At 41.5% G+C, this 21787-nt stretch overlaps 1 protein-coding gene across 1 annotated transcript; it reads right to left on the bottom strand.

Moving 5' to 3' along the window:
- Positions 1 to 708: 708 nt before the first annotated feature.
- Positions 709 to 4568, bottom strand: LOC308174393 (EH domain-containing protein 2-like; the record flags this gene model as incomplete). Its single annotated transcript, XM_080549472.1, has 6 exons — positions 709 to 1269; positions 2020 to 2184; positions 2411 to 2823; positions 3741 to 3838; positions 4012 to 4188; positions 4360 to 4568. The coding sequence occupies 6 exons, from the start codon at positions 4566 to 4568 to the stop codon at positions 709 to 711; spliced, it is 1623 nt and encodes a 540-aa protein (XP_080405598.1).
- Between the last annotated feature and the right edge of the window lie 17219 nt (positions 4569 to 21787).

Here is a 21787-nt window from a genome sequence, read left to right as displayed (position 1 = left end):
TTTATTGTCATTGCTATAGTACAGGTACCAAACAACGAAATTTGGGAGGCGTGGCTCCCCTGGTGCTAGGAAAGAAGAAAAAAAAACTAAAAAGACAAGAAGGGAAAGGAGCTGGTTTACATAAATAAAGGCTATGTACACTATCCACTATACTATACTGTACAGATAAAACACTGTGCTGTACTCTATGCTATGCTATACCTATTCTAACATTTCCTATTTCTCTGCAACCTTATGTACCCTAGGGTTGTCATATTGCACATAGTGTTATTGCACATTCATTTAAAGTGTCGCAGGCTCAAAGACGCTGATTAGTATGGTGGTAACTAAAAGCAAAGACATGTGTTTTCATAGATGGGGTGTGTGTGGAGGAGAAAACACAATTGAACCTGTTGTAAAATGGTATATAACAATTGAATGAATGCACATAACATTGTTAACCTTCCAAAGGAGATTTGGACACTTTGGTCGTAATGATAGTGATTTTTATTTTTTATTAGATTTTTTTAAACAGTTCAGATTAAGTTCTCAAATACGATTCAGAAAGTTGGAGGTCTACCATAACCATTGTATTAGTAACTATTAGATATACTACAGAATAAAGATAGAATTCAGTTCATTATGTCTAGCAATAATGAAAGGAACTGGAGGAGGGAGGCTATGCGTGGGGAACAGCTAGACAGCAAAAAGGACAATCGTGTTTTATGTCTAAACATCTTCAGAGCGTTTCTGTAGACGTTTGGACGGGGGCACCAGGTGGGCAGGCAGCTCCTGAGGGAGTCTGTGGCCCCCCAGCTTGCCTTCAATGAGGTGGATGGCTAAGGCGAACTCCTCCTCATCCAGCATGCCATCACAGTCCACGTCAGACAGCCTCCAGATGTGACCCAGCACCGAGTTTGGCAGGTGGGAGCTGAGCATCCACTCTTTGGCCTTGGTGCCGCTCAGCTTGCCCTTAACAGGACAGAGATTGTAGAATATCTCGTCATATTTTGGTTTATCTTTCCCCACCACCCACTCACTGCCTTGTTCACAGCTTTCGTCGTTTTCTGTAACATCCATAAAGGGGTCCTTCTTGTAGACAGGCCTGAAAGTTCCCAGAAAGGCCCCGTCCAGCACCCCTGGCAGGGGCAGGGAACCCTCCCTCAGATCCTTCTGGTGCAGTAGGGGCGTCAGCCTGGCGATGTCGGTGGTCAGCAGCTTGTCCAGGGAGGCCATCAGGCTGGGCTTGAGAGCCTTGAACTTAGCGAAGTCTTGACCCATTAGCCGTTCCTGAGACATTAATAAAAGTAGGAAAGTTTAGAATTCAGGATCAAATATTACTGTGAATTAGATATATTCAGTCCGGCAGGACACTTACTGTACATCGGTTTAGTCATTATTTGTATGAAAATGCTAATACATTTAAGTTTTGCGTAATTGGATGGCTCCCCTCTGTATAGCCCCCTGCCTGACGTTTAACAACAACAGAATATCACTATGGCAGGGAGCCCGTGTCTTATCAACCCCCCTGTAGGTAGGTTAAATACAGGGTGACCTAACGGGTGGAGGCTGGGGCGGTGGGTGAGATGACCAACAAGTATAACTCTCACAACCAATGGCGTCAGACTGTTTAACCATGGCTGAGCATTGCACAAACTATTATTACAGTATTATTGTCTGTCCTTTATGTTGTGTTGTTATGTGTTGTTTTTAGAGAGTAGCGTGGCAAAATGAATTTCCCCACGGGGATAAATAAAGTATCATTGAATTGAATTGAATTGAATTGACTGCTTTTAAGCGTTGTCCCTGAACAGGTGATGTGTGAATCAGCTGCCCTGCCTGAACTAATGCAAGCTTCATATACAATTTGGAGAAATCTAATAATAAAAAAGGTATAGACAAAATAGCAGTTCAAATAGAGTTGAGGGATTTTATATATTCTCCAATTGAACAAATCTGCAATACTTATTGTGAGTTCTTCTGGGCAAGGAAAATCTCACAAAAATAACCGTGCAACAAAAATATTAACCAGTGGCAGACCTGCATCCTGGCACAGTCAGGGAAGTCTCCAGCTGGGACCCGAGTCTGCTGTTGGATCTTGGAGAAGATGAGAGGAAGCTCGTATATCAGGTTATGTTTCTTGTTCTCCTTGCAGAAGATTGTAGGCATCTCCTGCTTCAGATAGCTGATGATATGTGCATGAGCCTAGGATGTGGACAGAGATGGAGAGAAATCATGTCTTAGCTGTACATCAGAGTCTACAGCGTCTACAGCATTTGTGGCCACCACATCTAAAAACAATGTATCGTAAGTAAATGCAGCTCTCCAAAATAAGGTCACGTACATGTAAATGTTTTGATGACCCTTGAAAGTTATTAATGAAGTTAATTCAGATCTAATTCAAAGAACAAGGTCCATAAGTGTGCCTCACCCTAACTAAGCGTGCCCTCTTAACTAGATCATTGAGCTTCCGTATGGCCGCATTGCAGGGCAGGCTCCTGATGTCTGCTAGAAGATCCTCCTCTTCAAACTCCAGCAGCTGATGATGGTCAGACAGCAGGCGTGGCTCCGACCATAAGGAGCTGATGTACACCCGGAGGATCTCAGGGGTTCGAAAGACCTTCCCCAGGGACCACATGAGTGAACCGTACACTCGCATGAGCTCTTGGGAGTCAACCGTGTCTGCCTTATTCAGGACCACGTGCAGCTTGTCTTCATTGCCACGGAGGGCCCCAAAGGCGCGAGTGAGCTCATCAGAGAACTCCAGTTTATGAGCATCAAACAGGAGGATGATGCAGTCCACGCGCTCTGCAAACCAGCGCAGCACCGCAGGGAAGTCATATCCTGAGGAAGGAGAGTACAGCTGTTTTATTAACGCATTAAGAAATACACGTTATGCATATTGGCATGATTATAGAAATGCTATTGTGATTTATTGGCTGCTGAATAAAAAACAGTCATGTCTGCCACTCTGTGCCACTGCTACAAAATATATAGAAGAAGTGTAATATGTCAACTTATACAACAGTTAGTTCCGACTAAGTAATTTGATTGGACAAGAGGCATTCCATGAGTGCCGATATACAGTATAACAGCACTGGGACTTTTAACTACATGAAACTTTTAACTTTTAACTACTCCACCGCACAGATGTTCTACTAAATGACCGTTAATTAGACTACATTGTTTGTGTTCAGGTTACTAGGCAACAGTCCATTTGAAGTTCAGTTGCGGAACTATTTTTTGTTTATTTTTATGATTGAATAAACTAAGAAATCATAATCTGTTGTCGCTTATTATTGTTAACTAATAAATGGCGCTGTAGAACTGTTGAATAAAAGCAATATCACACTCAAGGTCGTGCTGTTATACTGAATCGAATCACAGCTGTGCTGATATTCAGTATAACAGCACTCCCTCTCGTGTGATATTGCTTAAGTGTCTTTTCCTTGTAGTCCTCAACATTCCTTTTGTTTGAGAGGCAGGGTCCAGCACCAGCCACATCTCCACAGGCATACAACATCTGACCACGCCTCTTATTTCTGTTTCATGACTATGATCTCACTCAATCTTCTGCACCTCTTCTAGGGGAAAAGACCAGCAGGATACACATGCAATACTGTCATCATTGTTTCTGTTCAAACAACTGGTTTTAACTGATTTAGATGAAATATATTGTGTTATTTAATGCTCAATTCCCTTCAGACAAACATTAGGGTTCCCTCCCATCATCCATTCAATTTTGCTCTCATGCATCTCACCTCGACTCAATCTCCTTTTTGTCCCAGTTAAGATGCCTGGTGTGTCGATAATGCTAATACTCTCTAGGACCTGATTTGGCAGCTGGGCACACTGGAACCTTGGGAAAAATAACTAAAGCTTAACAACAATATGATGTACATTGACATGTTTTCTCTCCTTTCAATAGTACTAGTTCACTCAGAGTTTTCTAGTCTGTTATCCTGGTCTGCATTCTGCATTGTTGATTTTGATTTAGAATGTTGAATCAACATTGCCTCTTTATCTCATTACCTGTTGAGGAAGGTGTTTCCAAAAGGGTTGAGTTTGCGAAACGGTTTATTTGGATCTACAGTAAGGGCATTTCCTGGGATTATTCCCTCCACCTCCCCATGCATGATGGCAGTGAAGCAGTCTGTAGTGGGTTCTGGTCCAACTCGACTCCCTGGAAACTCTTGGTCTAAGAGATACCTTACGCACGCACACACACACACACACACACACACACACACACACACACACACACACACACACACACACACATACAGTAAAAAGTCAATCACATCTAGCAGATACTTATGCAAGGCATGTTTCTTTGCCAGGCTTGAGCTACTGATTAGTGTAAAGAACAGTGTTCGTTACCTGATGAAAGTAGTCTTTCCTGTTGAATACTGACCCATCACCAGCACCATGGGTTTGTTGTCAAAGTCTGCATCTTCAAGGGTGGAGGAGTGAAAATGATGGAAGCTGTAATACTTCTCTATGGGCAGCAGCCTCTTATAGTACAGAGACTTCAGCTCCTCAGTGACGGTATGGACAGTGTTCTTGCCCAGGAGCCCCCCTCTAGACATGATGAAAAAATGCTCCAGTCGATGGAAAAAATGAACTGTTAGGCTGTAATTATGCAGTCTGCAAACAACTTCAACTCATCTCAAAGAAAAGTGACTGAGTGGGGAAGAATACCTGGAGACTGAGAACAGAACAGTTATCCAAGGCTGCATTCTTCCTCAGCCAGGACATGATGGGAGGAGGCCACAGCTGCTCAAATGCACTGAACTATGTCAGTTGGGACTGGGTGGGGTGAAACGCAGTCTTACTGTTACACTGTTAAGGGGGAGCCCGGGAATAAAACATGTGTAAACACCAGGTGCAGAACAAAAAGAACAGCCTGTGTGTCAAGGTTTGGAGAACTTAATCAACTCAAATCAATCTTAATCAAACGTAATCAATACCAAGAACTGAATGAATACATAATTCAACTTCACATGAATGTTACTGTTACTGTATGTAGAATCTGTTCCCCCATGAAACCTGTCCTCAAGAAGTAGGCTAAGTAATGCAGCTAAAAGCCTGAGCTCTGAAATGTATTAAAAAACCTTACCAGATCTTTAATTTTCCTAAATTATATTTACACAGATAATGTCATATTATAGACTATGGCATACTAACACTTTTGTCTCTTTGTAACTCAACACTTTTGGTTGTAAAACCTGCTATCACACTTCTAAGTGAGGCAGAAAGCACAGACAATTCTTGACGTAACGGAATACTGTTAATATGTGTACACCAACCATATTTATTACACTGTCCTCCTTGGAAATAAAGCAGAGTGTATTTTAATATCTAAAACAATTTCAATGGGGAGCCCCCTTTCCCTCTCTTTAGCACCCCCTGCTGGTAGAACATATAACGTTGTTGAGGTCTGATGTAGGCCTACCTGTACTGCAGAGTTGTGTCCCCAATGAGTGACTACTGTAACAACCAGTGTTGCCACAGTTACTTTGAAAAAGTATTCTGATTACTGATTACTGATTACTCCTTTAAAAAGTAATCTAGTTACTTTACTGATTACTTGATTTTAAAAGTAACTAAGTTAGATTACTAGTTACTTTTTTAGTTACTATTGGCAGCTGCCTAGGCACCCGACCCCCCCCCCCCCCCCCGCAACATAAAAATGAAAACTGGTTTTGACAAAACTCACTTTATTTTAACAGTAACTTAAATTACATAATTAAACTTTAAACAATAACTTAAAACAACAAAATAAAGAGTCTTTCTTTGCCTCAACCAACATAAATACTTGTTTTTAAACAATAAAATAAATATAATCTTTATTTAACAGTAACTAGCAAGGAGTGGTTTCACAAAACCTAAAACCTACCCTGACCATTCAGGCTTTTACAACAGGACAATATTTTCTTGCCAGCACAGAGTGTACAACGAACATTTATGTTCTTGTCATCCTTTGCTGACACAAACTCAAAATAATCCTTATATTTCCAGCTATTTAACGCATATCTCTGTTCTCGCTCCATTCTTCTGTTTACACTGTGCAATCAGCGTGGTGATACACGTGAGCGATTCTGCTGCAACCTCGTGTTGAAAACGTGAGCACTGACGTCACTCCCCAAGACACGAGAAAAGCAAACAAATGTTTGTTTACTATCGAACATTACAAAGAAATACTGCATTTAGCCTAAGTTATGAGGTAGTAACGCAATAGTAACGCACAGTCACTTGAATAAGTAACTTTAATCCGATTACTGATTTGGAAATAGTATCGCGTTAGAATACTCGTTACTGAAAAAAGTATTCAGATTAGAGTAACGCGTTACTTAGTAACGCGTTACCGGCATCACTGGTAACAACCATAATAATTGTACCACTTTGAGAGGAATTCCTCATATGTATCCAATTTGGGAGTGTTTTTCAGTGTATTCTAGTTGACATGAAGTGGATGTTGTTTGTTTAAAACGTTTATTGTTTAAAACATCTTCTTCTTCCTGCTCCAGACCTACTTCCCTGCCACTCTGATGGTCATGGTGTCCTGGGTGTCCTTCTGGATCGACCCCCCGTCCCTGCCAGAGTCCCGCTGGGTGAGAGCCCTCTCTGATTGGCCTGTGTCTTGGTATTTTCCCTGTTCTAGCCAGACCTGGATCCCTACGTTTTAAACAGCTCTAACCAGGGGTCATGTGTTGACTATGCTTCAGGTATCACCACAGTGCTCACCATGTCCACCATCATCACTGGAGTGAACGCCTCCATGCCCCGGGTCTCCTACATCAAAGCTGTGGACAATGTACCTCTGGGTCAGCTTTGTGTTTGTATTCCTATTGGTGATCGAGTATGCTGCTGTCAACTACCTGTCTACAAGGCAGGAACGCAAGGAGATGAAGCTTCGGGAAAGGGTAAGTGCTCTTACAACAATCCATGTATACATGGTGTTAAAATCAGCCTTTTTATTATGAGTTTTTAGCCCAGCCACAGTTGCCACTGTGGAGATGAATAGTTGAATTCAACTGTAATCAACCAGGCATCTGGGCCTGACCTGCAGCTGTCCTGCACCTGTGGCATGCCCCACCCTGACATGATGACTGGCAGCTACAACGCGGAGGATGTCAACAACACAGGGAACTACAGCATGCCCCTGGAGAATGGGCTGATGCATGAGAGGATGATGGTACAGCTGGCCCTGGAGAGTGACCAAGTCACTGGCCATGTTGGCTCCAACCCCTACAACAGCATGTGGATCAACACGCACGCCATAGACAAGTACTCTCGGGCCATCTTTCCAGGGTCTTACGTTCTCTTCAACATTATCTACTGGTCCATCTACAGTACATAATGGAGGTAGTTGTGTACAGGGTTTGAACCTTGAAAACCTGAAACACTTGAAATACTTTGAGTACAATGACTAGCTGTAGATGACAGTGTAAAACCTGGCTCACCTATGTAGTCATGTGATATGGAGGACAAGGCATTCACAGAGCACAAAGATAGTCAAACAGCAGTTATGAGTTTCCATGCACACTATAAATGAGATATTGTGTTCTATGTGTGAGGGAAATCCTAAGGCTTATGAGCATTTCTGAAACTATCACACCATCATTAGGTTTTCTACATTGAAATTGCACAATTTACATTGAGTGTTATTCAGTCAATATATAAGATGTTATTTCATTGTTGAAGTGAGGTGATAACATCTATTGTTTTGAAACCTCTGAGAAATCATTAAAAGATTCTGAGAGAGAATTGTATTCGTCATTCCCTAGAAATCATCATACGTTAAGCCTATATTAAGTCTATATTTAGGAGAAATCACGGTTTCGTTTATATCAATTACACAAAAACTATTCTTATTAAAAAGTGTGGAAATAATATTTACAGTTAAACTTAATAAATAATAAATAAAACATTTCAGACTTTGCTCAGTTTAAATAATAAAGTAGAGTGGCATAGTTATCATTTAGGTTAAGGGCCCGGCTGCCCTCGAAAAGGCGGTACAGGACCATGGCCGCAAGGACAAACAGACTGAAGCTCAGCTTCTACCCCAGGGCCATCCAGGCCCTGAACACAGCAAAGAACTAGGTTCTGGGCCCTGGACAGTCTGGACGGATTGATGGCAGCTGCTGGATTGAAAAAATCAGGTGTAGTGCTGAGGCACAAATGTGTACATTTCAAGCCTGCAAACTGCGACACTTTAAATGAATGTGCAATAACACTATGTGCAATATGACAACCCTAGTCGTTTTATCTGTACAGTATAGTGGATAGTGTACATAGCCTTTATTTATGTAAACCAGCTCCTTTCCCTTCTTGTTTTTTTAGTTGTTTTTTTTCTTTCCTAGCACCAGGGGAGCCACCCCTCCCAAATGTCGTTGTTTGGTACCTGTACTATAGCAATGACAATAAAGACCATTCATTCATTCAACATGTGACATGTACTGTCTATCAAATAGACAAAGAGAGTGCATTTGTGTATTGTTCTTTCAATTAAACCATTATACCTTTTTTGATTGTTTCATCGTTTTTCAGGTTGTACAAATCACAGATGTTAGCATGATAGAAGAACCAACTGATGTAGGCTGCTGTATCAGTAGTTTTTTTTACTTACACCTCCCTGCATGTCTTTTAGTTTCCACTTCCTATTCTATTCTCTAAGTGTTTTTTGTTGTTGAGTTATGAATACAAATTCTATCTTCTAAGGTTTGTTCTCAAATTGTATATCATTCTCTCAACAGATTGTATATACATACGTACAGTTGAGGCCAAAATGATTAGCCCCCCAGGAATTATGGAACATTTTCCTAAAATTCTTCCCAATGTTTGCATCATCATAAAACTTTATATAATCAAACATTCACCAGTGCTATTTATTAGCTTTTGGTACATTTTGGAATATAAAATAAGTTTTTAGGCTTGCTTTATATCAAATATAGTGAAAAATGGGGTGGTCAAAAATATTAGCCCCCATGTGAATATTTGCTTTAAAAACACACCTAAGCAACCAATCAGATTTCAAACCACACCTGTACAGTCAATTGGCTTTCTAACAACACCTGAGCATTCAATTAGCATAAAAGGACTCCAAGAAACAGGGCACTTGAACACATTATTGAGAGGGACTATACTACTACTCTTACTCACCATGCCAAAGACAAAGGAAATCAGTCTTGAGCTCAGAAAGAATATAGTGGAGGCTCATGATAAGGCGGAAGGCTACACTGCCATTTCCAAGCGTCTCAGTGTCTAGAACCGCTGTACGTTGCATCATTGCTAAGTACAAGGAGACAAATTCTGTAAGAAACAAACCTGGGGCGTGGTCGAAAGCTCAAGATTTCAAGAACTCTGGAGAGGAAAATAGTCAGAGATGTCAGCAAGACACCAAGGACATCTGCCAAGATGATTGTTGCTGACCTGGCCTCTTGTGGAGTTGATGTTTCAAGGAATACAGTTGTGAGGGCTCTTCATCGTGGTGTGCTTCAGGGCCATCATCCCAGAAGAACCCCTTTACTCAAAGAGCGGCACATCAGAGCCAGACTGAGGTTTGCCCGTGAACATTTGAAAGGTAAAGATGAGTTTTGGAAATCTGTGCTTTGGTCTGATGAGACTAAACTGGAACTGTTTGGGCACATGGATGTTGCTTATGTCTGGCGAAGAAAGGGAGAGGCCTTCAACCCTAAGAACACAGTTCCCACAGTTAAACATGGTGGTGGGAGCATCATGCTGTGGGGCTGTTTTGCAGCCTCAGGCACAGGGAGCCTTGTTCAGGTGCATGGCATCATGAAAAAAGAAAACTATGTTGACATTTTGAGGGATAATATGAAGAAATCTGCTCTTAGTCTAGGCTTAGGTCGTCACTGGGTCTTCCAACAAGACAATGACCCAAAGCATACATCAATACATTGGTCCAACAGTTCCTAAAGAACACCAAAACCAAGGTCCTGGAGTGGCCCGCCCAGAGCCCAGATCTCAATCCTATTGAGAATCTGTGGTGGGTGCTCAAAGTGAATGTCCATGCTCGGAAACCGACGCAGTTTGGACCAGCTGGAACCATTTGCAATGGAAGAATGGGCCAAAATCCCTCGAGAGACCTGTGCCAACCTAGTAAAGAACTACTCTAAAAGGTTTTTGTCAGTTGTGGCTCAGAAAGGGTACACTATTGACTATTAATGGCCAGGGGGCTAATAATTTTGGACGTGTCATTTTTGCCGTTTCTTGTTTCAACTCAGTGCATCAATAAAATATCCTAATCAAACTTAGTGGACATTTTGTCTTTATTATTTTGGAAACAAATACACTATAAACACTTGTTGTTAATGGTCATTTCCATGGAGAAATCATGTGTTTTGTCTGATTTCACAAGGGGGGCTAATAATTTTGGCCTCAACTGTATATATTTTGGATAATCTCAGTTTAATGATGCATACTTACAATACATACAAAAATCGAGTGGGCGTACTGTACCGAAAAACTGATTATTGCTTTAACTGCCCAGACTACTTATTTCCATGTTATAATAACTGCTTGGATAAATTACAACTAATGACATGATGAGATTTGTCAGAGGACTTATTAAATTGTCTTAATGGAGATCTAAAAACTGGCCATTCCAATGCATTTATAATAATGCAATATTGATAGGGCATCTATTTGGGATTAAGCCTAATTTACCTCAAAGCCTGGGTATATCTCTCGCCAAAATAGGTCAAGAGCTTTACACTTTTTTATGATGGTGCTTTTATTCTAGGTAAACTAGATATAATTCTATTCTAGGTAACTGTGATATAATTTTGACAAATGATGCAATAGTGGATTACGTTGTGTCTTTTGTTTCAATCAAATAAATGATCCATTGAAGTCATCCTAGAACGTAGTATCCTAGAACGTAGTCTTATGCAATAGTAAATAGTTATGTAGTTTTCATTCAACATCAAGCACTGGTGTTGCATCTCCTGTCTGCCAGAGCATGCTGTGTTTGCAGGTGTCTGTGTTAAGGTGCATACCAGCTGCTACAGTGTACTCTTCTGTGTGATTCAGAGCCTCAGAACCAATATAGAAGTAGGGGTGGATTCCAGGTATAATAAAAGACACATTTCCAAAGTCAGTGGAGCCTGTGGGTGTTCAAGACAATATGGGCCTTTCATGAAGTTATACAAGAGCTTTCATATAGTCACACACAACATTTCTATCTCACTGCATAACTGTTGTTTCTATCGCAACTGAACTGTTGCCTGAGTATTGTGTAGAAACGAATGTCCACCTTCTAATGACCACAAGAGGGCCTATGGGATGCATAAGAGATGCTTCTCCTACCAGAAGAGTTTTTAAGAACCTCTTCATCTGTTTTTTGGTAAAATAAAAATGTTTTAATAATAATGAAAAAAGTAATACACGTTGGGTTCAATGCAACAGAAAAATGCATGACTGTACCAGATGAGTTCTTAATTTCAATAATAATTTTCCTATGTGGTGAAATAAAAGAAAAAAGAAGAAAAAAAATCGCTTACTTCACAGCCAGTTCTGAACCTTATGTACCCGAGGGTTGTCATATTGCACATAGTATTAATGCACATTCATTTAAAGTGTCGCAGTTTGCAGGTTTGAAATGTTCACAGTTGTGTTTCAGTATTGCACTTGATTACAATCTAGTAGCTGCCATCAAATTGTCTAGATTGGGTTAGGTAATGACCAGTAATGTAAGCTATCCATCTAGCAAGTAATGTGATTGAATAATCAAATGTAATTGTGTTTATTTATTACAATGTAAACTCATAAAACATTAGCTACATATTTTACTTCAATCAATGTTTGTGAGCGTTATAACATTTTGGTAGGGTCTTGTGATATAGCATGTTTCAATATTTAAGTGGAGTGATTGTGCTGATTATGCTGCTAACATTTGCATTTTTGTATGAAGAAAGAATATCAAGGACTACCGTTGTCCAGTTTTTTAGTAACTCAAATGGTATTTTTCAGGAATGACTTGGAACTCATATAATACAAAGACTTGAAACACCAGGTTGGCTGGACCGTGTCCTATTGGATTTGGACTACCTGGAGTTTGTCTGCTCTCAGGAGCTGGTGGTCCTTAGTGCAGTGTCAGGCAGGCAGATATACATGAAGTATATGATGCACTTTTTCAAGTACATCAGATGGCCTGCACCCAAAATCTTTGAAATGTTTATACTGATTACAGCATTATACACTGGTAGAAGTCTAGGGTTAACCACTCTGCAGTTTTGGCTCTTTAGAGATGAGGTTCAAGAAATAAAGTCTTGTCACACCACAATATGAATACTGACATTTATTGCTTGCAAGCAAGAGACACAGAAACGGACTCAGACTAAGTCCAGAGATGCAGTGTTATAGTGGGGAGGAAACATGTCTTTTCATTAACACACATTGACATGTGAATAGGATTAGGATTAAGAATAGGATATATTAGTACAGTTCAATTGTATTTAAATTCAACCATTGACAGTGGCTGGTGAAAGGGGGAACAAGTCGGCAACCAATCATCGTTATTTTGCAACATGGAAATAGATTTCAACGTTGTTGGAAATCACACTCGCCAGTCAAGCCAAAATACTGCAATGCAATGGATTGGGTGTGTAATCCCCACTGCTACCTAGTTAATTATAACACTACTTTACAAACACACATTTGGAATGTGTTGTGGTATGGTTGTAGAATTGGTTGTAGCTAGTGTAATGAGCCAGCAAGCGGAGGATGCGGAAGCAAGTGAACGAAGTCGGATTCTCGGACTGCACCACCTCCACCTGCATCTCCTTCATGGGCAGCAGCTCCCAGCCCACCCAGGATTTCACCAGCGGCTTTAGTAGATCCTGAGGTATTGCAAATGGTTAAGAAATATTGAAACAATGAAAGTAAAAATGTAGACTGTTTCCAAAACCTATGCAAATACATAAATCTAATAGGACTGCAACAATTCATGAACATGAGTATGTACAATTGAAGGTCCTTCCAAAGTTACTACCAATGTTGCTTTAAAAACACTCACAACATTGGTGTCAATATCCTCAATAATAAGCTAATAAACCTATAGGACTTAAATGAACACAATGGGGAGAGTATAAACAGTACCTGTCTCCACAAACTGCCGCAGGTAACATGCAATTCTGCATATAATTGCAACAGGTATTTCTCTCATCCTCGTCTCCCCCCTCTGTAAGCCACAATGTTGAATAGAACAACCTAAAATAGAACAATATGGCAATGATCAGAAAACGTTGAACAACAGGTGACACTTAGAGGATGTGAATATAGACATGTACAGTATATAGTCAAATGAATGGGAGTTTGACTACACAATTACCTACCGTTGCATTTCTTGCTGCAGTGTTAGCTCTAACAGGCTGGCCAACCCCCAGGGCACCACTTGCCCCAGCTAGAGTGCCCATGGGCTGACGTACTGCGGGAGAACTGTGTAAACCACTGCTAGTTTGTGTGGTTTTGTGGGCAGCTTTGTCTGACGCAGCTGAGGAGATCTGTTTCAATATCAGTTTTCTACCTGAAAAAGATAAATGTAGCCACTTGCATTACCATAGATTGCAAGTTTTCAGAAATTGACATATCATTAGCTAAGATAAGCATAAAAGTATTTTTTGAAAAAACTCTGGTAGGGTTAGTTAAACAACAGTAGCTCTACGCTAGCTAAGTTAGCGCAATCACAATCAAACCACTATTACTATCAACAATCATAGCTAGCTAGCTAGCTTACATGAAGGTCATGAGCTTCCACATGTATTTCGATGAAAGAAAAAAAACAAGCGAGGCACAATACTGATATGGTTTAGAGAGTTACATTTAAAAGAAACAATTTATATAGCTAGCTAGAGCTACACTTACCTGAGGAGTGTGATGCCTTGGACTGAGCTTTCTGTCAAGCCTCGAAAATGTTCTGTGATTGGTCAATCACTGCAGTCAATCACTCAATGCCCACTCGAAAATGCTCTCTTGTGATTGGTCAATCAATCATTGCATGCCCGCCCTTCCCTGCGCTGTCACATCCAGCCACTGGGACATCGCGCACAATGTATTATGACGTATTAGAGTACCACGGTGCGTCCACGGTGCGTCTTGTCATCGATCACAACTTGGTAGACATCTCACATGTCCCGTTGTTTATATACACAACTAGAAGATTGAGACCAGAAACCAAGACAAGGTAAGGATACCTATTTGAAAGCACTTTCAAGAGCAACACGCCTATTCATAGTTTGCAGTCAACGTGACTGGCGCAGAGCCCTGACGGCCAAAACATAGAACTGCAGCACCGACCTGTCATTAACCACCTGTCATTAACCACCTGTTTCAAGCGACGATTAATTAGATCACCTCTCAAAAGAAGAAAAACAAACTACACTTTTTGGACACTTGTTGATCCATATAGATCCATATAGAGACCCTAGGCAGTATTTCAATCAGTAGAAACAGCTGGTCGCTGCCAGAGATGCAGTAGGTGATGTTTACATATCTGTCTGGTGGAGAATCTCCTGGCCTATTATGCGCAACAAGTACACTCTGATGCAGCGGGGACAGGGTTGCCAGATGGGCTGGTTTTTGGTGGATTTACACGTTTTTAGATTGGTTAGGTTGGAAATTCTCAATCCCATCTGGCAACCCTTAGCGGAGAGTCTACAGCAGGGGTCGGCAATTAGGTTTGGCCTCGGGCCAATTTTTTTTTGAGCCACTAGATGGCGGGCCCGAACGTTTTTTTTTTTTTTTTTTTTTTTTTTTTGCTAACACCAGGGGAGCCACCCCTCCTAAATTTCGTTGTTTGGTACCTGTACTGTAGCAATGACAATAAAGACCATTCATTCCATTCATTCATTCATTCATTCATAAGTAATTGATTGTTAAAAAATGTGACACGTTCTAATGCTTTGACTTTTCTTTCGAAAAATGTACACATCGCTAGTCAACTAACACAGCTTGTTTTGTGAGCCTGCTAACAATGTAAAGTAGTGTTGTGGTTAACTAGGTAACAATGTAAAGTAGTGTTCTAGTTAACTAGATAACAATGTAAAGTAGTGTTGTAGTTAACTAGGTAACAATGTAAAGTAGTGTTGTAGTTAACTAGGTAACAATGTAAAGTAGTGTTCTAGTTAACTAGGTAACAATGTAAAGTAGTGTTCTAGTTAACTAGGTAACAATGTAAAGTAGTGTTGTAGTTAACTAGGTAACAATGTAAAGTAGTGTTGTAGTTAACTAGGTAACAATGTAAAGTAGTGTTGTAGTTAACTAGGTAACAATGTAAAGTAGTGTTGTAGTTAACTAGGTAACAATGTAAAGTAGTGTTGTAGTTAACTAGGTAACAATGTAAAGTAGTGTTGTAGCTAACTAGGTAGCAGTCCAATCCATTACGTTGCAGTATTTTGGCTTGACTAGCAAGTTTGTGTTGTGATTCTCAACAACGTTGAAACGTAGTTTCACCCTTTTCCATAGTTTTGAATAATAAATGTGTGGACTGACGATGTAGCGCAGCCTAGCTTATTCTAATAATTATTTAACATACTTTCATTCTGAATGATTCCCCCCTCCTCCCAGACAAGGTCACATTATTATTGGATTGGTTGTTTGCCTGCCGGGTGAAGTTAGCTAAACATTTAACCTGCTAACTAGCAAGAGAAACATCATGTCATTCTCCAAAGGTGTAAAGAGGAAAGTTGACGGTGAAAACAGGGCATTTAAAGAGGAATGGACAGCGAACTATAATGTTCATCCTACCTGGTTTCATCAACGCAAAGCCGTTGTGAGACTCACATCTTCCGTGCTCACAATGTTCCCTTTCTATACATGCGAGTCGTCCTTTTCCTCAATGAATGTGATAAAGACGCACGAGAGGAATCGATTGATGCAAAAAAAAACTTGAGAACTGCCTGCGGATTAAAGTGACGTCCATATAACCAGATATCAAGCAAATACTGACCGATGGGAGATGCCACTTTTCACATTAAGTGAGTACCAAGCCTGTCGTTATTGTATTTAATAACCTAATTGTATTTTTAATATTTTGAATGAATGGCTCATTGTAATTATTATCCCTAATAGCGTGTTTGCTCTGTCGTTTCAGGAGCATAGGCCTATGCACCACCACCCCTCGCATAAGCGGATTACTTTTCTTTCTTTTCTTTTTTTCACCGATTTTGTTGTCAATGTTTTTCCGAATATTAAACTGAATTTGCTTTGTTACTGTTCATATGTGTGTTGCAGTCACATATACGTAAACATTACGTTTGAATTATTTACTGAGCTGGTGTTATTTTTTTCAAACCACACACGGCTATTTCAGCACTACACGTTGTCCACCTACTTATGATTCACTATGAGGGGTTCAGCGTCAGTGCGCTTCGGTGCACCCCGCTGCCTGATTGTCTGTCCCTGTGTCATTCACTCTCAACATGGATAAAAGTACAATAAGCATTATTCAGGTGGAGGTAGATTCTCTATTCGGACATTATAGGCGCTATATGTGGGACTGTCGGTCCGATATTGTAAAAAAAAAAAAAAAAAAAAAAAAAAGAAGTGGATTCTCAAAATATTCTGCTGGGCCAAATATTATTGGTGATGGGCCAGCAATGGCCCGCGGGCCGCCTATTGCCGACCCCTGGTCTACAGGTTGGATGTTTACAGATATCGCACTGCTGTGCACACCACACTTTGTTAAAAGAAATAAAGCTTGTACTTTTCTACTGATAATACATTCTACTGATGTGGTCTACCATTTGGTTTTAGTTATAGGCTATTGCTCTCACTTGTTTGTACCTTTTGCTAAGTCAAGCATTTAGAATGTAGAGTGCATATTGCGAAATTTCGCAACGTCAATAACGCATCGGACTCTAAAAAACGCACTTTTTCTTTTAACCTCCGTTGCAACATAGTGCTGGAGATAATAGGTAAATAAAAAGGGACGTACCCCTTTAAGAAAATGTGTACTGGGCAGGGAGGGGCTGATGACGTCACTTTGCTGAAGTGAAACTTAACATCTAAGGAGAGTTATAAGAAACTTACACACAGCTGCACCAAGTCTACAGGTCTTTTTTTTAAATATATTTTTTATTTTATGAACCGTTTGCGTCCACTCGCCATGTTGAGCAATGTTGCTATGATACTTTTTGCCCGTCAGGTTGGTGGTTGCTAGGGAAGAAACCACGTGACTGAAAGCTATGAATTGCGGGGGGGCCTCGGGATTTTGCGGTACGCCACTGATTATGACATCAAAGGGAGGTCACAGTGGAGTGTGTTTGTATAATATCTGTATCAGTGTGTGGGCTGCAGTCATTGGCTCCTCGGCTCTGTCACTTACTGGCGCAGAGAGATGGACGTGAAGGGTGATGTTGCCACAGGCCAACCCTGTGAAGGCAAGATACTACTCCTTGAGCTACTCTTCTCTCTCTCTTTTTCCCCTTCCATCTCTTTCTCCCCCTCTTCTTCCATCTTCCAATCCTGTTTACCAGTAGCTGTAGAGGTAGTATGTTGTATGTAGGTAGTGCAGTGGTAATTAGGAGCTAGTAGTAACTGTGGTGACTGTTTCCTCCTTAGTCACCGCGACTGTTGAACTGTAAACTTTAGTTGACTCGTGATACCAACACAGACTTATGTACGTTACAATCATTTGTTTACTTTATTATAAAAACATGATACACTAAAAAGTTTCGCATGTGGCAACACGGTCAAAGACTGTGTGCTCACCAGTTCAATCAGTAACACCTGTAGCCTAGCGGTGAGCACACCTATATACCTGTGCACTCCTATGTCCTCGCCACTCAGTGGTCAACAGTAAAAATGACATCCAGCACAGACATAATGGCTGCAACAGCTGACATTCCCTGAGACAAAATAGCAAGCAGTGTGTATGCAAACATGCAGTGCCATGGAAGTTGAGCTCAGCTCTCACAATGTGCCGTTCTTCTTCAGATTTGTTTTAGGTGCTGTAAAACCATACCTTCAGCTGTAAAGGCATGGGAGAACCAAATAAAACAAGGTTTGCGTCCCTTCAAGAAGAACTGTGTTTCTGGAAAGAGCAGGCAGAAAAACACCAGCAGAGGTAAGGAATTCTATCAGTGAGACAGAGTCTGGATTTTTGCCAAGCACATGGTTTGAAAGCACCTTCTTGTGATGAGGTAGCCCTGTCTGAGACCTATAAACTGTGACTTTGAGGACGTCCTCTTGGCTTAATGGGAGAGATGCTTGAGTCTTTCACGTGGGAGACCAGGGTTCAAATTCTGCCAGTAACACACAGATCAAAGAATCAACTTCATCTTAGCTATGTTGAACTGTAGGACATCTTTGACTGTTTTGTGTGTGTGTGTGTGTGTGTGTGTGTGTGTGTGTGTGTGTGTGTCTGTGTCTGTGTCTGTGTCTTCAGGGCTGAGAAGTCTCAGGAGGAGCTGCAGGAGTTTCGGCTGTTTAGTCGAGAATATGAGGCGGAGCTGGAGCAAACTAAGGCACGAAACAAAAAACTGCTGTCCAACAGCAACTGCCTGCTTATGGAACTGGAGACTATCAAGGTAGAACACACACACACACACACACACACACACACACACACACACACACACACACACACACACACGCGACATCATGGCCATCACCAGAGGCCATATCAATAATAATATAATAATACCATATTTAATTGTCAATAATATAATACATCAATAATAATAATACCATATTTAATTGCTAATAATATGTGAAATTAATAATAATACACATTTTCTAAATAATAATAATAATACAACATTTTTCTAAAATGACTTATTATGAAAAAATATATCTGTTGTCTATTTGTTGTGATATTGCAGGAGAAGTTTGAGGTCCAGCATTCGGAAGCGTTCAGGCAGATCTCCACACTAGAGGTGGACCTGGCTGAGACCACGGCGGTCCGAGACCAACTGCAGAAGTACATCAGAGAGCTGGAGCAGTCCAACTTGGATGACTTGGAAAGGGCAAAGAGGTCAGTCTGCTTTGACCTTCTCCTGACCTACATGAAGTTATTCAGTATTTTGTGAGCCTATCTAAATAAGTAAAACAATTTAGGTTGTATGTTGAAGAGGGACTTCACACAAACTATTAGCAAACATTCTAGATGCTTTATCATATCTATAATATAATTCCCTCCAATGCCAGTCCACACCCATAGAGCACATGGATAGAATTCTAGCTACAATGGCTTAGATTATGCAGCTCAACGTGCTTTGACAGTTCAGCACAATCATGTCACAATAATGAATAGTTCAGCACAGCCATAATACAGTAATAAACAGAGCAACTTTAATAAAAGAAAGAATAATATATATTTTAATAAAAATATGAAAAATGAGTAGGAATATAATAAGAAAAAAAGTATTAATAATTATATGCCAGTTAAAAAATACTGGTTAAAAAGATTTGTTTTCAGCTGTCATTTAAAAATGTCTACTGAGTCCACCTCTCTGATACCCTTTGGCAGGGAGTTCCACAATTTTGGCACGTAATGGACAACGGCGGCTTTCCCAATATAGGCAGTAATGAGCTAGTTTGTTGTGTATGGTGACTAATGATGACAATGATTTTATGTTTGATGTAACTGGTGATGCTAAAGACCAATTAAACAGTTTCTAATGTAATCATGTCTGTCTTGTCTCTCCCTCCCTGCCGTCTCCCAGGGCGACCATCATGTCCCTGGAGGACATTGAGGGGCGGATGAACCATGTGATCGAGAGGAACGCCTTCCTGGAGGGTGAGCTGGACGAAAAGGAGAACCTGCTGGAGTCTGTGCAGAGGCTCAAGGACGAAGCCAGAGGTGAGCACTGGGCCGAGAGCTCACCACAGGAGCATCTAATGTTACAACAACAACTGTCTCTGTTTAGTTCTACACTCCAGCCAGCCTCTCTGTTAAAGGATGAGTCATCTGATGGTTGATTGACAATTGTCTTATTACCCTATTCGAGTACTTGAATGCACCCTTCCTTCCTTCCTTTCCTTCCATCCTTGAGGAAGTCACTGATCTAATGTGATTGGATTGGTCAAAGCAACATTTTCATTGCTTGTTTACCACCAATCAAGTCATGTCAGATCAGTGATTTATACATGGAAGGAAAGAAGGAAAGAAAGACAGACGGTTAACCGAGGTCCCGACTCCCGAATACCGTTAAAGATCCCATGGCACTTATCGCAAGAGTAGGCGTTAACATGTCACCCTCTGCTACCAGTTGGCTTATTCATCCCCACCCCTCCCCCCTGCAACAGTTCCCCAGATTCTCGCTGCAAATGAGAATGTGTTCTCTCAGGCAACTTGCCTGGTCAAATAAGGGTGAAATGGAAAGAAAGTGAATGGATGGATGTATCTATTTCAAGACTATTCAAACGGGGGCCTACTCTTCCCTTGGCTTGCTACTAGGAGATATATACCGTGTTAGATTCCTGACATCCTTCATACTGCTAGTTTGGATGAATGTTATCCATTATGGATGGCTGATATGCTGTGTCTGCTCTTCCTGTGTGTCGGGGCAGATCTGCGGCATGAGCTTGCCGTGCAACAGAAGACGGAGCGACACCCGTCCGGCAGCCTCAACAAGACGGACCGGACCGTCGGCATGGTTGTGAACGGTGTGAAGAGCCTGTTCCAGGACGAGGAGTCCTCAGCTGAGGTGTCCGAGGCTGGTGGGCTTAGTGCTGGTGATGGTGTGTCGGAGCTGAGACTGTGGTCTACAGCGGAGACCATCTGCAGAGATCTGAAGAGGAAGCTGAAGGAGGGCTTTCAACAATGCCACAGTGCTGTAGGATCTCTGCTGGAGAATGTAGAGACGGTGTGTAGTGAGGGTATCGCCTATGCGGAGGAGTGTCAGCCTCCCACAGAGCTTCCAGCAGAAAGCAGTTTCCCTGTCGTCAGAAGCGCGACCTTCGATCGCACCTCTGACGAGTCTGTGCCGGAGCTGAGACTGTGGTCTACAGCGGAGACCATCTGCAGAGATCTGAAGAGGAAGCTGAAGGAGTTGCATGAGAGATGCGTGCTGCTGCATGAGATGCATGAGGCTGAGCAGAGTGCATCGATGGCTGAGGCTAGAGACAGCATTAGCCAGATCCTGGTCGCCATTCAGGGTGACATGGTGGCACAATCAGGGAAAATGGAGACCTCAGTGGAGCTACAGCAATGCCACAGTGCTCTGCTGGAGAGTGTAGAGAGGGTGTGTAGTGAGGGTATCGCCTATGTGGAGGAGTCGGAGTTGCTTCTTCAGCTGTTCACCTCATGGAGCACGGGGGTGGAAGCTTCCAACAGCAACGCCCCGACCAGAGTCTCCAGCCACAAGAGCCTGCTGTCCACCAGCTCTTCTGAGATCTACCTCTCAATGGGATCCGACATCTCCACAGCCTCGGTCACACAGCCTCAGAGGGATGCTAGTGGGAAGAAGAAAGGGAAATTCAGCAAATTCCTTTCAACGATGAAGCGCAAGCTCAAGGTAAAACAGAAAATATACAGTGAATTTATAAGAGGGCCACATTCCACATAATTTCACATTAAGGAAGTGTAATGTAAAGGTAAAGTCTTACCAGTTTATCATAAAACAGCAGACAAGCTATGCATTGTTGTTGTAGGAATAATGGGGTTTTAAGAGATATGTTCTGTCATTGATTCTTCTTCTGTAACAACTGATATAGTGCAAGAGGACCAACCGGGAAGGTGTCCAGCCTCCAGCTCCAGGACAGGAGGACATCAATGATGGTGTCCAGCCTCCAGCTCCAGGACAGGAGGACATCGAGGTAAGTATCCAGCCTTCAGGAC

The sequence above is a fragment of the Nansenia antarctica genome (genome assembly GCF_963989245.1).
Source record: "Nansenia antarctica genome assembly, chromosome: 20".
Taxonomy (NCBI): Eukaryota; Metazoa; Chordata; class Actinopteri; order Argentiniformes; family Microstomatidae; genus Nansenia; species Nansenia antarctica.
This window is presented reverse-complemented; position numbering and strand designations above follow the sequence as displayed.